The sequence below is a fragment of the Stegostoma tigrinum genome, chromosome 5, assembly GCF_030684315.1.
Source record: "Stegostoma tigrinum isolate sSteTig4 chromosome 5, sSteTig4.hap1, whole genome shotgun sequence".
In the NCBI taxonomy this organism is placed as follows: domain Eukaryota; kingdom Metazoa; phylum Chordata; class Chondrichthyes; order Orectolobiformes; family Stegostomatidae; genus Stegostoma; species Stegostoma tigrinum.
The window spans coordinates 99,035,283-99,053,121 of record NC_081358.1 but is presented as its reverse complement, the minus strand read 5'-3'; the positions used below and the strand labels follow the sequence as shown (position 1 = coordinate 99,053,121).

The 17,839-nt window shown below is 39.1% G+C and overlaps 1 protein-coding gene across 2 annotated transcripts in view; it reads left to right on the top strand.

Moving 5' to 3' along the window:
• LOC125451719 (serine/threonine-protein kinase OSR1-like) overlaps positions 1-17,562 on the top strand; it is a 163,307-nt gene extending 145,745 nt beyond the window's left edge. For both annotated transcript variants that reach the window (XM_048529252.2, XM_048529253.2), the window contains exons 13-18: positions 1,619-1,831; positions 3,931-3,995; positions 8,620-8,672; positions 11,471-11,539; positions 11,988-12,052; positions 16,499-17,562. In XM_048529252.2, the coding sequence (XP_048385209.1) occupies positions 1,619-1,831; positions 3,931-3,995; positions 8,620-8,672; positions 11,471-11,539; positions 11,988-12,052; positions 16,499-16,573 (540 nt within the window). In that variant the 3' untranslated portion in view covers positions 16,574-17,562. The remainder of the gene's footprint in view (positions 1-1,618; positions 1,832-3,930; positions 3,996-8,619; positions 8,673-11,470; positions 11,540-11,987; positions 12,053-16,498) is intronic.
• Positions 17,563-17,839: the final 277 nt, after the last annotated feature.

Below are 17,839 nucleotides of genomic sequence, written 5' to 3'. Positions count from 1 at the left end.
CTCCCTAAAGTGCAGAAGTAGCATCAGGAAAGAATTAGTAGAGATGTTGAAAGTCACAACACTTTTTTTTTAGTTAGAATGAGAAACTGTTCTCAGTGACTGAAAGTTCAGTAACCAGAGATTAGAGATTGTGTATTTTATAGACAAGAGTCAAAAATGCGCACTGCAAGTTGAATGTTAGTAATCTGAAATAATGGTGGAAACAGTTTCAGTAGTGACATTGAAACAAATAGGATGAATACATGATTTTAAAAAAGTGAAATGTTTTGTGTAAATTAGAGAAATGTGGTTAATTAGAGTCAGCAAAGTAATGATGAAGGAATGACAGTTTCTCTAAATTATACCATTCAATGATTGTAGTGCTCTCACTAAAATGCCTGTATGTACCATCGATGCCACCTAGTGAGCATTTTCAGTACCACTGAAACTTCATGGTCCAATGAATACAAACTTGTAAATTCACAAATTACTTGCAAAAATAGGTCATTCAGTCCCTTGAGCCTGCTCTGACCATTAGATAATGGCTGATCTGTTGTGTTTTGATTCCACATTTCCAACTACTCTGGATAACCCTTGACTTTTCCTGCCTAATAAGAATCTGTCTACCTCCACCTTAAAATAATTCACTGTCCTCATCTCTGTCCTAAAAGGACACCTAAAGCTTTTTTTTAACAGCACCCCTCAGTGTTGGACTCAGCCATAAGATAAATGGCACACGGAATTTCATCCTGATAAGAGAGGTAACGTATTTTGGGAGGTGTAATAAGAGAAGTTTTAGACACAACGAATGGTAGGCCCTAGGGAGCACTGAAGAATAAAGGTATTTGAAGTACATGCCTCTAGATGTCAGTACAGGTAGGTAGGGTGACGAAGAAGGCATACGGCATGCGTGCATTTATTAACCAGAGTGGAGAATATTGGAGCAAGGAAGTCTTGTTACAATTGTTTAAAGCATTGCTTAGGCTGCAGATGGAGTATTGTGTGCAGTTCTGGTCACCACACAATCAGAAGCACCTGATTACTCTAGAGAGGGTGCAGAGGAGATTCAACTCGTGCCTGAAATATTTCAGTATGAGTAGAGACTACATACACTGGATTTGTTTTTCCTACAACAGACGACACTGAAGTGGGGGAGGGGGAGGTGTGATTTAAGACCTGGTTAAGACAAGGACATATGTTTGAAGTGAGGAGTAACTAGTTTAGGGAGGGTCAGAGCATAAAATCTAGAATTCACAGTCTGAGGGGGTTTTGGGGGCACGTTGCTCTTGCAACATTTAAGAAGTTAGATAAGAACTTAAAATGCAAGGGCGTAGGCTTTGAACCAAATGCAAGTAAACATGATTAGTATAATGGTTTATTGGTCGGTTTCCATGTTGCAGGAATCTGACTGTATAAAAGGAAACATCCTTTCCGCATCCACCTTGCCAAATCTATTTAATGTCTTAAATATTTCCAAACAGGTATAGCACCCTTACTATGTTCAATTACTTCTATAAAAGAGAGCTTTCCATTAGCCGCCTTAATTACTGGCTGTAATACTGTATTTATGTTTTAGGAAATCACAAGGTGGAGAATAGATTTGTACATTATTTTTATGCTGATTCTTTTTGATTCATAGATTTTCGCACCAGCAGAAATACCAGGTTCAAATATTCACTCTTCTGGGCAAGTCCAGCAACCGCTACCTCAGTCAACACCAAAAGTACCTGCAACGACTCAAGCTAATCAATTGCCAGTTAATCAGCCTTCGGAAATACCAGTCCCAGCACCAGCAGCAGTACCAGATCCCAGCCCACAGTCTGCAGCCCAGCATCAACTACCAGCATCCCAGGTATGCTACACTTCTAGAAATGGGCGAGAATATTTACCAAGAGCTTCATTAGCTCCAGAAGCATAATACTTGACTAACTTTCTGCTGTATTTCAATGGTACAGGCTGTAACAATACTTCTGTTAACCATACAAACTGTTTTTTGAGATTTGAGTGCTGCAGCTTTATTCAAGAGATGCATGTTACTCGTGTTGCAAAGAGAATGAATATTCAAATTGTTGAAGCTCAAATTCTATTTTGAGAACGGTTGGAAGTTTTTATATCTCATTTCCTTTTAGGAATTAAGCAAATCCTTGAGTATCACCAATAATTTAGGGTGGATTAACCTTCCAGACCAATGAACGTATGCAAAGAGGAACCCAAATATAAAATGTCAATTACTTTTTATTCCTTGGATGTGAAGAACTGCCTCTGTGCTGTCATGCAATGTGGGTATGGCTGGCCAGTCCAGCATTTGCTGCCCATCACTTATTGCCCTTGAATGGAGCGATCTGCTAATCTTTTTTTGAAATTGAATCAACCATGTTATTGTAAACCTATGTCACCACATGGACTTAACCAAGTAAGAATGGCAGATTTTATTCCCTACAGAATATTAATGAGTGGATGGATGCTATTACTGAGACTAGCTGTCAATTCCCCCTCTCCCCCCCCCCCCCCCCCCCCCCCGATCATGAAACCCCACACCCCCACAACTGCTTATGTAAAGAGAAGACTTAAACACAGAACTGTGAATGCTGGAATCCGAAACAAACAGAAACTACTGGAGAAAACTTTCTATAGATGCTACCAGACCTACTAAGTTTCTCTTTTTCTTAGTGTAATGAACACTGCTTGAAATGAACTTAGTCTCAGAATATCTGAAAACTGCCAATTTTTGTAGAGCTGCAGTTGGTTTCACTACTTCAAAAGGACTTTGTACCTAGTACACCCTTTTTGTTGCGCAAGCTGCCAAATGTCTAATTCCAACCCTCCAATCTTGGATCAAAGGCACAGATTCAAGGCTTTGAAAGACTATTGGACTGCGATTGAATATCAGTTATAGTTCTGACTTAGAATGGTGTGTAGCTTGAAGGGGATCTTGCACGTGCTGGAGATCTCATACCTCTGCTGGCCTTGCCTTTCTAGGTGGTCAAATCAAAATTGATCCAAAACTTGTGATTGCGTGAACTTTCTACTTAAACGACTGAAGTAGAAATCATGACTTTACCCTGTCCCTATTCTATACTGACTGAATTGGAGAATGCACAAGTTTAGAAATTTCTCCAGTTTTTCCTCAAACGGCATAATCATAAAATTAGAACTCAATTTAAGAGTAAATTCAAAACATTTGTCAAATTTCCAACATTGAGATAAAGATTAATGGAAATCTGGATATCTCAATGATTGCGAATTCTGAATGAATTAAGGGAAGACAGTGCTATTGTCACTGAGTAATCCAGAGGACTTCAGGACATGAGTTAATAAAGTTAGTTCAATACAATCTGGACTTACAAGTTAGTCTAACAGTAACCATGTAACCCATTGATATAAAGTCACATCTGTTTCACTCGTACTTCAGGCAATAAAATTTTCCCAGCTATACTGGCTTATTTGTGACTACAGACCCACTGCAATGTGTCTGAGTTCTTGGTGCTTTCTGAAAGGGCTTAGCAGCCTACTTGATTCAAGGGCATAGAGTAGACAAAAATGCTGGCCTTGCCATATCCCATATAAGTTTTTTTTAAATGCATATTTCACAAAATTAACATCTGAATCTTTGGTCAAAGATTTCATGGATTTATAGAGTGCAGACTGATAATTGGGTCTTTGAAGCCAAGATCGATCAAGAGCTAATTAGATAGTCGGCCTCCTGGAGGGGTGAATAATTTAAGCTCCCAACATAAGACACTCCTTCAGATTTAGTAAGAAGAAATCTGGCATAATTTTCTTTATTGCTGCATTAAACCTTTTTATTCAACTGGAAATCTACATTTATGAGCAAGTATTGCTGTCACCTTTTTTGTAGGTTTGCACAACTTTCAAAAATGAATATAGACAGTGTAATTCATCTTTCTATTCCTCATACCTTCCTGCTGAATTAGTTGTTCTTCTTTTAAGCTTGTTCCTGGTTCTGCTGCTCCAGATTTGCACCAAACACCCATCAGCCTTGTGCTAAGATTACGGTAAGTGAAATTTGATCAGAGCATCTTGCAATGAAGGTGTAATTGTCTATAGTTTTTATAATTCTATAGCGTGAACTGAGAAGTATGAAATAACTCTTATAACAATGATTTTGGTATATTTTCTTTAAAGGAGAGTTTCAGCTTAAACTGTTTAAGGACTGTTGTATTGTTTGTGGGATTCACTGACCTTTGAAACCCGTATGTTCTCCATTAGCAAGGCTGCCTCCTTATTTTCCATAATGTTGCCAATTTTCTCCCTTTGCCCCAGCCTATCTGCTGCTAAACATCCTCTGAGGTTTTCCAATCTGCAGACCACCTATTTTAATGGCCTCCTGATCAAACTCAATAATCCAATATCCATATATGTGAACTTATCCAAAGACAGTCTGTATCTAAATTTGCATTGACCCATTTTCCCATCAGCCCTGTGCTTGCTGTCTTACACTGATACCACTCTACCAGTATCTCAAAATAAATTACAAATAAAAACAGAAATTGCTGGAACACTCAGCACGTCTGGCACCTCAGGTCACTCAACCCAAAAGATTAACTCTGATTTCTCTCCACAGATGCAACCAGACCTACTGAGCTTTTCCAGCAATTTCTGTTTTTGTTTCTGATTTCCAGCATCTGCAGTTCTTTTGTTTTTTATTTTCTGCCCATCTGTTTAACCTTCAGCCATATAATGCTCAGGGAGCCCTGTTCTCCAATTTTGGCCTTTTGTGGAGTCCCAATTTCCTTTTTCAATATATTGTCTATGTCATTGGTTGTTTAACCCCCAAAACAATGAGATTCACAGGCTACGCCTCTTGGCTTTCACTAATAGTTCAAAATAATCCTTCATAACCTACCTGTTTGACCAGGCTTTTGACCACCCCTCTGAAAATTTCCTGTGTGGCTTGGTCTCAAAGTTTTGCTGATAATGCTCACACGCAGCACTTAGGACATTTGACTACATTAAAGGCATTATGAGTGCAGCTTGCCTTTTCTGTTTTGGTAACTGTTATTTATCACAGTGATGCACAAAACCAGGATCCATTTTCAGATGTATTGTTGTAGGATTCTTGCTTGTTAATAAGCATGACCTAATGATTATCTGAAAAAAACCTCATGCTTTTCTGTGTAAATGCACTGTGTAGTGCTGTCATAAAACATTTTTGGTTTGGTGTTATTGTTTCAGATTAGTGCTAGATTAGTTTGCTTCTGTCATAGTTGAAATTATTTGTTTTTGAATATGTTAGTAGCAATGGGTACAGTTAACTAAAATGCATTATAGTTATTTTCTAATCCGCCTGTTCAGAGATGTTGCACACCTCTGGAACAAAGTGGACGTGAACCCCACCTCCTAGCTCAGGATAAGGGCCACAAGAGGCCACTGAATATAATACTTGTATTTTAATCAACCTATTCAGAAATGTTACAATACGCTCAGGTACCTGTCTCAAAGGGAGGGACGTTACTGCGGCGCCACAAGAGCATGCTGACAACTAGTAATTGTTTTCAATCAACCTATATAGAAGTGTTATGTTGCTTTTTAGAGCAGATGAGATTTGAACCGTGGCCTTCTAGCTCAGAGACTGGGACATGACCACTGCTCTAAAAGACCTCTCAATAAATGAGTGTGAAGCTATAGATGTTTGCTAAACAATCTTTTCAGATGTTATTACATTTTTAAAACTTGAACCTAGGCCTCCCAGCACAAAAAGCATTACAACTTGTTTTCGAACCAGCATGTTCAGACATGTTACTGTCTCACCTGCTGCATGAATATATGTGAACCGAGGCCTCCTGGTGCAGAGGTAGGGCCACAAGATCACTGCCGCAAGAGCCCTGAAATACTTCGTGATGGGGCTGTGTGCAAAAACACACATTAGGCACTTGCAGTCAGGGAATTAAACTATGGTCTAGTGAATGCAGACAGGGATACTAACCATTACACTAAAGGGGAGCTTAAGAGTACTGCACCAGGTATTCCTAGGCAGTCTCTTATCCACGTACTAACTAGGCCTGAGTTTGCTTAGCTTCTGAGATCAGGGAATTTCACACTTATGTGGATGTAGGTTAAACTTATTAAAATTTTTAAAAAGAAGTTTTAATTAATCTATTTTTCTAATCGACCTGTTCAGAGATGTTATTACACACCTCTGGAACAAGTGGGACATGAACCCATGCCGCCTGGTCCAAGGGTGGAGCAGTCCCACTGTGCCACAAGACGGCCCTTCTCAACATATTATACTCATCCTTGCAAAGCTATAGCCACCTGTGTTAATGTTGGCTGGACCTACTAGCTTAATTAGGTATCACACTTAACTTACCACTGTGTCATCCTGAATTAATACGTAAAGTTTTCAAGAAGATTTGTAGCTCTGGTTATGGATGAGGTTGTAGACATGTTTGCTGAGCTGCTGGGTTTTGTTGCAAATGTTTCATCAGCCTGCTAGATAACATCATCAGTGCGTCTCCGGCGAAGCGTCGATGTTCTGTCCCACTTATTACTTACGTGCCTCAGTTTGCTGGAATGGTTGGTATTACTTCCAGTTGGAATACCAGGTGTCCAGGAATTCCCTGGCTTGTCTCTATTTGGCTTGTGCGATTTGAGTGTGTTGTCCCAGTCAAATTTGTGTCCCACGTTAGCGTGTAGTGAGACAATTGAGAATTGATTCTGTCTCTTCTTGGCTAGTTGGTATACATGTATCTGTATAGTAAATTTTCTTCCAATTTGGCCTATGAAGTGTTTCTCACAGTCCTTGCATGGTATTTTGTATATTACCCCAGTTCTGCCAGTTTTTGGAAATCCAGAAGACTGAATGGATGTAAAAAGAGAGGAATTATATCAAGAAATGTTCACCATATGTAAAAAATGACATTGAAAAGCCTAAAATAATCATGCTGAAAAGGGAAAGGGGTTGAGATTTTGGGAAGAAAAAAACAGATCATCCTTAATTCCATTTAAGGTAATTTCAGCAAAAGTTTTTGGCTGTCCAGCTCAAAACAGGTGCTGTCAAATTGTATGTTACAATTTTAGTCACACGTTTAAAGGCTCATTAGTTTACCAACAGTTTAGTTGAATTGTCCCTATTCATGACTTCATTTTCATCTTTTCTTTCTTAGAAATTAAGCACGGGGAAATTTTTAACATCTGGGCAATAAATTTCAAAAAGGAAGTTTTTTTAAATTTGTAATCTGTTGCAGTGTTATGATGTGAAGATGCTGGTGTTGTATTCCAATAGACAAAGTCAAAAAATCATATGACACCAGGTCATAGTCCAACAGGTTTATTTGAAATCACAAGCTTGTGGAGCGCAGCTGTTTTGTCAGGTGCAGTAAGAGGACAGCATAAATGCTTTCTGAAGAAGGGTCTAGGCCTGAAACGTCAGTCTTCCTGCTCCTCTGATGCTGCTTGGCCTGCTGTGCTCATCCAGTTCTACACCTTGTTATCCATGATACAAGATCATCTCAGTGATGCACCCAATTCTGTGAAATGGGATCATAACAGGAAGAAATTGAAACCGTTTTCTTCAACTTTGAGATGTGTGTGTAACTAGCAAGGGCAGTATTTGTACCCCATTCTTATTTGCCCTTGAACTGAGTGGCCTGTTCAATCATATCAGGCATTGCTATGGGGCTCCAGAATTGAGGATAGCATATTTTCTTCTCTGGAGGACAATTGTGAACTCCTGGATATTTCCAACAATTTGTAGGTATCATGGTTGCCATTACTCAGATTAGCTTTTTCTAGCTTTGCAGATTCATTGAATTTAAATTTCACCAGCTGTTATAAGATTTGAATCCATCTCCCCAGCCTGAGCTGCTGCATTATTAATCCAATGACATTACCAACAGGGTCCCATTCCTTCCCTAAGAATAGATCAGTTAGGATCAAGCATTATTCAAAGAAGGAATGGAGTCAGAGGAAAGTGAAGAGCCAAGAGGATCCAGATACATGTTGGTACCTGATATATTGAAGCTTGCAATCCTGCAAACCTAAAAGAATGACAAAATGTTTTAGATCGAGAACTTGATGAAGCAAATGTTGTAATTAATCTGTAGACCAGGATAACTTTAAGATGATGAGTCATGAGGTGAGTCATGGTGATGCTGAGGAAGGGAGTTAGAAGCATGCTTTGTGAAACAGGTAGTATTAAGTCTGGATTTCCAGATGTGAGGAGAATAAAGGCTTAAGGAAAGATAAGTGTCTAGGAGATACCTATTATTTGGAAATCCAAAATGCAAAGGGTAGAATTTCATTTAATATCCTCATGAAATATGTTAGAGTTGCTGTGGAAAGCCATGTTGTTGTGAAAACATGATTTGGTAGCTATCTGATCACATGTGAAAATGTAAATAGAATGTACTTAAGGTAAAGAAAGATAAAAGAAACAATTGAAGAGAAGAACAAACTTCTCCAAGATGTGCATTTTTGGTACAGAAAATCTTACTGGAATTGGATGCTGGAAATCAAGCCGTTATTCCTGGAGCTGTCACAAAAATGAAACGTTTTATAAAAATTGCAAATCCCCCAGTTTACCAATGTTTAATACCTGGGTTGGTTTTCTACCTATTTCCTACCACCTTAACATGGAGTAGTAATTTATAATTGGAAATTGTCTTTTCTCCATTGCAGGAATTTGAAGAAGGAGCTGAATGACATAAGATTTGAGTTTACTCCAGGTAGAGGTAAGTTTGTTGTTTTTTTTTGTCCCTTATCTTTGGTTTCCTTCAAGTGAGAGACTTGAATGACAGGAACCTGCTGCTACTGTTATTAAGCACTTATGTTTTTTTTTCTGCCTCATTATGAAGTATTTTAATGCCAGTCACTTATGAAGATATTGCTACACTATTCTCCGTGTTCGCACATCCAGTCAGCCCTTTGACTTCAATTCCCAATCTGTAAACAAACCATGTGCAGGTTTGTAGTATGAGCCTGGACTTGGAAATATTAAGTCACAAGCATCCCGCTGGTAGTTTCAAAAGTTCTGAAGCCTCATTGTGGAACCTGATAAAAGTAACTAAAATGATTTGCCCCTGCATAAAGCCTTGAACATCATGACTAAGATTAAAAGGAGCTTTATGAATAGCTGGGTATAACTTTCAAGTACAAAAACAGAGCGGTATTTTCTTTTGGTTTTTAATTATAACTTTATAGTATTCTACTGACTGGACACACAGACAGCAAAAGTTTTCTGAATGACCCTGAATTCTGTACTATCTCTATAAATCTGAGTATTGCTGCAGTTTAGTAAAACATAGTAAGCCAGTTGTTTAATCGTCAGAAGTCTAGCCAGCCCATAGCTGAAAGCAATGGAGTTATCAGTGGATGTATGCTAAATCATTGCACACTGAAAGGTCTTTGGTTAGCACCAGTTGTCCTTTTACATTACACAATATTAAGAATTGGCACATTTAATCTCATTGTTTTCTGAATTGCCATTTGTAATGTATGTTGCTCAATTCTTTTCCCAAACTCTACTTATTTCTCCTACCTTTTGTTTTCTCCAGACTATATTGATGAAAATATTAGGTTGGGAGTAAGGGTGAATAAGTAAGTTTGCATATGACAAAGGTTGACAGGGAGGAAGAAGGTCTTAGATTACAGGAAGATATAGATGGCTTTGTCAGATGGGCAGATCAGTGGCAGGTGGAATTTAATTTGGATCAAAAGTGTGAGATGTTGCACTGTAGAAGAAGTAACAGGACAAAGGTGCGTTCCAATAAATGGCAGGTTTGAAAATGCCTGGTTCCCCCAAGCTATCTTAGTGTGTATGTCCACAGATCTCTGAAGGTTCTTGGGGTAGCTAAGGCGGCATACGGAACACTCGTCATAGCAAAGCTTACAAAGGAGGTTATGTTAGAACTGTACAGGACTTTGAGCCCACAGCTGGAGTACTGTGTGCGGTTCTACTCCTCTCACAATAAAAAGGATATGCTTGCACTGGAGAGTTTACAGAGCTGATTCAGCAGGATGTCGCATGAGTTGGAGCAGTTCAGCTATGAAGAGACGCTGGATAAGCTTGTATTGGTTTATTTAGAACAAAAAGACTAGGAGAGGACCGGATTGAAGTGTATAAGACTGAGAAGCATCGACAGAGTTGATGGGAAGCAGCTATTAAAGGATCTTTAACAAGGGAATGTAATTTTAAGACAAAAAGTTGAAGGTTTACAGAGGATTTGAGAAAATGTTTTTCACCCAGAGGCTGAATTTAGAGTGCAGTGCCTGAGGGGATAATTGAGGCAGGAGACACCTCAACCTTTTTGAAAAGTACTTGGATGAGCACTTGAAATGTCATAACATCAAGGCTATGGGCCAAGTGCTGGAAAGTTGGGCAAGAGTAGATTTAGAGTACTTTCTTTTTAGTACAGATGCAATGGTATGTAGGGCCTATTTTTTTCTGTATGATTCTTTATTCATTTCCCTGTCACTCCGCTCCTATGTAATACCTTGCTATTTTCTGCTTTTCGTGCTCTCTCAGAATTATCTATGGTCTTAGTTATCTTCTGCCTCCTGATTCCTAGATATAAATTAGAGACATGAGTAGGCCTTTAGTCCTCTTGAACCTGTTCTGCCATTTGTTAAGGTTGTGGCTGATCACATTGTGATTTCAACATGCCTACCAGCCATCAGGGACTTTTAACTTGCTCACTAATCAAAAATCTTTCTTGCCTTAAAAATAAAGTCAATGAATGTGCCTTCACGGGTCTCTGGGTAAGTGTGCTCCAAAGACACTCAATTACCTGAGCAGGGAAGAAAAGCACCCATCAGCTTAAACAGAAGCCACCTTATTTTTAAGCTAGTTCTAGTCTCTTCCACATGGGGTAACATTCTTTAAGTATCTTTCTTGTAAAGCTCCCTCAGGACTTTGTGTTTCGATGAGATTATTCTGCTGATACCATTGGATAAAATTACTTTCTCAATAATTCCCTCCCAACACAAGTACTGAGGTAGCTTGAAACCTCCCCATTCAGGTATTCATCTCAGTTCTGTTCAGGTGCATCCATCTGGCCTGTATGATCTCAACTCTCCCAAAATCAGTTCTGATACCCAAGGAATCCAAAGCCCTTCCTCTTGCATAGTCTGTTCAATTACATACTCCCCTGCTGGATCCTTCTGTTTTTATACGCACATGAAATGAAGAGTAACCTGGAGGTTTAAAACCTTTAAGATTCTGCTTACTGTTCTTCCTAATTCTTCCAAGTTTACTCACTCCTCTTTCTATGTGTATTGTTTTTAACAATCTTGACCACCCTCCTTCAGAGTACAACTTTGTGACATCCTTGACCCTGGGTTGAAGTAGGGACCTTCGTGGTCTGGATGCCTGAGTTCCATGCTGAATAATACCAAGCCTGTGTTGTGACAGACCAAAATATCTTGTTTGCCGTACTATAGTTCAGATTATAGATGAACATTTAAAAATTTTTAAGTGGGTAAACACATTAACCAACTGTAATTAACAATGGCATACTTTTTTTTCTGGCAGATACAGCAGATGGTGTTTCCCAGGAACTTGTGTCTGCAGGTCTGGTTGATGGAAAAGACGTAGTAATAGGTAACTATTGCCAGGAGTGCACTTTATAGCTTCTGATTTGAAGAGTTTTCTATTTTTTTGTGGGGGTGGTGGAAGAAGGTACACTTGCTCTCCTGCGCACTGGAAACAAATGCAGTGGGTACGTCATTGGACTGGTCACCCAGAGACCCAGGTTAATATTTGCTGAGAATATAAGCTGAAATTCCATCATGCCTCGAGAATATGATTTGCTTTTGAATAAAGACAATGAACAGCTAGTATTAATAAAATGTGATTCTAAAAACTTATGCTGCCTTAAGTTTACACTGCATCTCTTCTGATGGAAGGCTGGATCTCGGAGAATAATAATGAATCGGGTTTTTATTATGGTTCAGTATGAGTAGGACTAGGGTTGACATTAGGACTTCAATTCTTCTTACCAACAAACATAAATGAATAACTTCAAATATTTGATATGTTTTTAAAATAGTTGCAGCAAATCTACAGAAAATAGTGGATGAACCGGCTGCAAATAGATCTGTCACTTTCAAATTGGTGAGTATAACATTTCCATAATTGTCTGTGTGTCACTGTCATTAACGAGTATTACAGATTCAGGAAAAAGGAAGTATCAGAGGTGGGTGTACCAATGCTGGGAGGTTGCTCCTAACTCTCTCTCCTCCTGTTCTTGGGGTGCTGAGTTTCTAAGTGTAGCTCATCTATTTTGTGAGTCCCTCGAGATAGGGGAAAGTCTAAGACATGTCAAAGCAAAGTGTTCTGGAAGAGTGAAGTAAAAAGCTTTGTGAAGGTATAAAATTTGCAAGGGAGGTGGCTTCTGAGAGGATTGGAGGATTTTGTCACTTGGGAAAATAACTCTGACTCTGAACAGAGTCATTGACTAACTCATCAATTGAGTTCTGCCCAGGAATCTTTCTCTTGTAATATTATAGTTTATTTTGAGCTATAACCTCACTCAAAAAACATCTTGTTGCAATAGAGCCATAAGCCTATAATTTGCTCAATACGTGCTCATAAGGGCACTGAGTTCACAGTTTCAGTGTTAGGCGACAGTCATAAGCATATGAATCAAACGCAGGAGGAAAGAGAATCCTTGTCCATAAGACTAAAGAATTAGGCTTTTGGCCCATCTAATCTACTGTGCCATTCAGTCTTGGCTGAACAACTCTATTCTCTTGCACTCTCTCTATAACCTTTGATCCCTGTACGAATCAAGAATCTGTCTCTGTCTTAAATATGGTCAGTGACTTGGTCTCCACAGCCTTCTGAAGTAATGAGTTCCACAGATGTGTCTCTATCTGGCTGAAGAAATTCCTCCCCATCCCAATGTTTAGGATCATCCCTTCAGTCTAAAGCTGTACCCTGGAATTTTAGTCTCTCCTACTATTGGAAACGTTTTCTCCATGTCCATTCTATCCAAGTATCTCCATATTCTGTAAGTTTCAATGAGATGCCCCCTCATCCTTCTAAACTCCACTGAGTACACATCCCGAGTCCTCAGCTGCCACTCATATGACCCCGGGACGTCCTTTCTCCCTCCACGGCCATCTCATTCTACCTAAGATACAGAGCCTGAAACTGCTCATAATTTCCAAATGCAGTCTGACCAGAGCCTTATTCAGCCTCAGCAGTACTTCGTTGCTGTTGTATTCTAGCTTCTTCAAAATAAATGGTAACATTATATTTGCCGCCTTAACTACCAGCTGAGCCTGCATGTCGACCTTAAGAGAATCCTGAACTAGAATTCCCACCTCCCTTTGTGCATCAGATCTCTGAAGCTTATCTCTGTTGCAAAAATAGTCTATGCTGCTATTCTTCAAAGTGCATAACCTCATAATTCCCTGCATTGTATACCATCCACTTTTTTGCCCACTCTCCTAGCCTGTCAAAGTATTTCTGCAGCCTCCTGCCTCTTTAATTCCACCTTTCTGTCCACTTATCTTTGTCATTTGCAAACTTAGCCAGAATGCGCTCAGTTCTTTATTCTAGATCATTAATGTATAATGTGAATAATTATGAACTGAACACTGACTCCTGCGGAGCTCCACTAGTTACTGGGTGCTATCCTGAAAAAGACACTTTTTTTTGCCTTCTGCCAGTCAGCCAATCCTCTATCTGTGCTGATTTTCTTGCCCTGAACACCATAAGGCTCTTATTTAGCAATCTCCTGTGTAGCACCTTGTCAAGGGTCTTCTGGAAATCCAAATAGATCATGTCGACTGTCTCTCCTTTGTCTAACATGCACATTACCACCTCAAAGAATTCTGACAGATTTGTCAGGTATGACCTCCCCTTGACGAAGCTGTCCTGACTCAGCCCTATTTTCCCACGCGCTTCTAAGTACTTTGCAATCTCATTCCTAATAATGGACTCTCAAATCTTACCAATGACCAAGGTCAGGCCATCTGGATTCTAGTTTCCTGTCTTCTGCCTCCCTTCTTAAATGGGGGTGTTACATTAGCCGTTTTCCAGTCCTTCAGGACACTCCCTAACTGCAGTGGTTCCTGAAAGATCACTAATGCCTGTCTAATCCCCTCTGCTATCTCCTTCAAAACCCTGGTGAAAATCGTTGCCAGCCTCGTTTTCCACTGGTCCAGTGTCCAGTTTTGCCTCTTATCTTTTATATATCTCAAAAACACTCTTGCAATCTTGAATAATATTACTAGCTAGCTTATCCTCATACTCCATCTTCAACCCCCATTGCTTTTTTAAAGTTGTCCTCTGCTAGATTTTTTTTAAGAACTTCCCACTAATCTTCAGTACGTCATCTGCTCTATGGATTGTTTTTATGCTATCCCTGACTTCCCTTGTCAGCAGAGTGGTTACCTCATCCTCCCCCTAGTATATTTCTTCATCCTTGGAATGAATTTCTACTCTGCCTCCCAAATTGCCCCCAGAATCTCCTGCATTTTTGGTCCACCTTCTTCTCTGCTAAGCCCCCTTTCTAATCAACTCTAGTCAAATCCTTTCTCATGTCTTTCTAGTTACCTTCATTTGGTTGTAATACTGATGTACCTGATTCTAGCTTCTCCCATTCAAACTGCAGGGCAATTTTTATCATAGCGGCCATGCCCCCTAAGGGTTCCTTCACCTTAAGCTCCCTAATCAAGACTGCCTCATTACACGTCCAGAATTGTGTGTTCCTTATTTGGCTCTACTACAAGCTGCTCCGATAAAACCATCTCAGACATTCCATGAATTTGTTTGCTTCAGGTCTGCTTTACATTTCATTTTCACAGGCCATGTGCATATTGAATTCACCCATGATTATTGTAAAAATGTGCTATTCAGTGCTTTTTCTATGTTCAGATTTATTTTCTACCCCAAAGCTTGACTACTGCCAGGAGGCCTGTACATAACTCCTATCAGGGCTTTTTTATTTTCCTTTGTGTTTCTTCAATTCTGCCCTCAGATTCTATGCCATCTACTTATATCACTTCTTGCTATCAATTTAATTTCAATTTGTACTATCAAGGCAACCCCAACCCCTCTACACATCTGCCTCCCCTTTGGCTATGATGCGTATCCTTGGGTATTTAGTTCTCAACCTTAATCCCCTTGCTGTAACTGTCTCTGTGATTCCCTTAACCAACAATTTCAATCTAGCCAATTTGCATTTCAGTCCATCAAGCATGGCAATGAAACAAGGAATTAGAAAGGCCAGTGGTACGTGGCCTTATCACAAGAGAATTTCAGTACAGCAGCAAAGATGCATCAGGTTTCAACTGAATAGAACCTTAGTGAGACTGTTCCCTGGAGTACTGTAGAAGTTTAGGCCCCCTTGTTTTGGAAATATAGGAAAGAACATAAGTGCTGGGATATGCCATTAAGCCCTTTGACCCTTAGTCCTAAATGACTTGCCTGTTATTCTGAAAGCATGTCCCCTTGTTTGAGATCCCACAGCGAGGGGAAATTTCTTTGCCGCACCCACTCTGTCAAATTTCTTAATTTTGACAGTTTCAGAGATCTCCTCATTCTTCTAAAATCTAATGAATACAGGCTCAATTTCCACGATCTCTCTCATTGGACAATTCTGCAGTCCTGTGAATTAGGCTGGTGAACATCCTCTGCCCTCCTTTTAATAGTGAATACATCCCTTCTGAAGCAAGGGGATAAAAATTACACTGTGTTTGGTTAGATTGTAGTTGGAATACAAAGTGTACAGAATCATAATATTCAGCATGTAAAAATGGCCATTTTGATCATCAGGCCTGTACCAGTGTTTGTACTGTAGTCGATTCTGATATAATGCAAAAGTTCTGTTCTTGTGCAACCCGCATTATAAGAAAATTGTGTAAGCTACTATCGCATTAAAGCCGATACAGGTAAAGAAAGTTTGTGTTCTACAAATAGCAGTCTAAATTCTTCAATTGGGTTAAAGCCAATTTGATTGAAGAAACATGTGCTACATCAGAATCAACCGTACCTGATGTGATTATGTTCTGTGACTCGCTTAACTTCTGTGCATACCGACATTCAGCAAGAATTAGGAGTGTTGAATATTGATACCTTTCCATCCCAAGATTATAACTATTTCCAACTGATTGGAGCAGCCTGACTAGCATGGCTGAAATGAGCAAACTCAACAAAAATTAAACTTTATCCTGTGGAATATGTTATGCATAGTGTCCAGCTCAAATGTAGCTTTCAGTCGAAACTAGGTTACAGGCAAGAAATTTGTATCAGTATGTGTAGACATGATTGAATCACATTTTGAAGACTGACTTCTGCCCTTTGCTATCAAAATAACGTTAAATAATGTTTCTTTTTAATGATAAAATGGAGGTGAATCTTTTTTGGTTGACTAGACTGCTGTGCACATTGTTTGGAGATGCAGAGCTAATATGTTCCAGTAGTACCGCCAGTGGGAGGGTACAGTTACATGAAGGGTTTCATTATAAATGTCCTATTGGGATGATGGTAGTAAATTCATGCATGTATACCACTTTTGCTTTGATATTAATGCATTTTTTTGATCCACAGGCTTCCGGTGTTGAAGAATCAGATATTCCCGATGATGTTAAACTCATAGGATTTGCACAACTCACCATTAGTTAAGTCACACTACAACCAATAAAAACCTGCTGACCCCATCTGTGAAATAGGTATCTCACTGGTGTTGGCCTGAGGAAACTTGTACTGCCAAAGAGTGATGACATTTGCCCGTAGAACTTGCAGCATTTAATCCACTGCCCCCCTTACCCTATAACAAGGATATCCAAATAGAAAGTGAATTGAGCATTTGCTTGCAGTATAAGTGAATTGAGCATTTGCTTGCAGTATCCTAACTACAGAACAATCATCAAGAGCTTTCCAGAACGTTCCAGCTTGCAGATTTTCCACATGATTCAGGGTGCCTGCTGTAGGTAACTACAGAATTGTCAGCTCTCATCTGCTATTTTCCTCCTCCACACCCCTTTTTAAAATTGCCTTATTTTTTGATGGAACTTTACTAATCAGTTATTAAAAATCTCTTCCCATTGGTACTCAATGAGACATAATGTAGCACATTGAAAAATTGTGTTGTTTCAGTAACTTGTCTTCAATTTGTGATCAGTTTACTTTAATCACACAATTTACAAAGATTAAAATGAACACTCAGCAATACTTACATTTTTCAAAGTGCAGTTTGTGAATTGTACTTTCCAAAGGGCTGCAACCCTAAAACAATGGGCTGCACTTCTTTCTCTTTTTCTTGTTTGCGCTTACTGTGCGGTAGAGCTACCCGGGCGCATCATTAACTGCCTTTTGACATGATCTAATGTAGTTTTTTTGTTTATGTGGAAACAGTAAACCAGAATATAAATATTGAGGAAAAAATCCAAGGGTGAAGCCTTTTCCTTTTTTTTTCATTTATATAATATAAAGTATTATGGCACAATCTGTAGCCTACCTTTATAATCTGCAAATGGCGAATGTATGTAAACAAAAAAAAATTACACAGCAATTGGTTAATTCTTTGCCTGATACCAATGTGGGAAGTCGGCGTTGAGGTTTTTTTTTGAACTGTCAGATCTTTTAGTACAAAAATAAATTTAAAAATTGCAGCTGCTGAACAGCCAATTGTATCTTATAATTCTCTTTGTAGATTACAAGAGTTGTTCTGTTTAGATTTCTGCATACTTCTCTAGTTTCAAGAAAGACAGTGTTGAATTTGTTAAACTTGCTTCTTGGAGCTCACGTTTGTTTTGCAAAATGAAAATAATGACACACCACTTTGAATAAGCTCCAGGAACAATATTGTGCAATCTCTTTCTACTATTCTGATATACAAAGATTCACATTTAAGCCAATACACTTAAAAACTGTGCTAATTATCCAGTG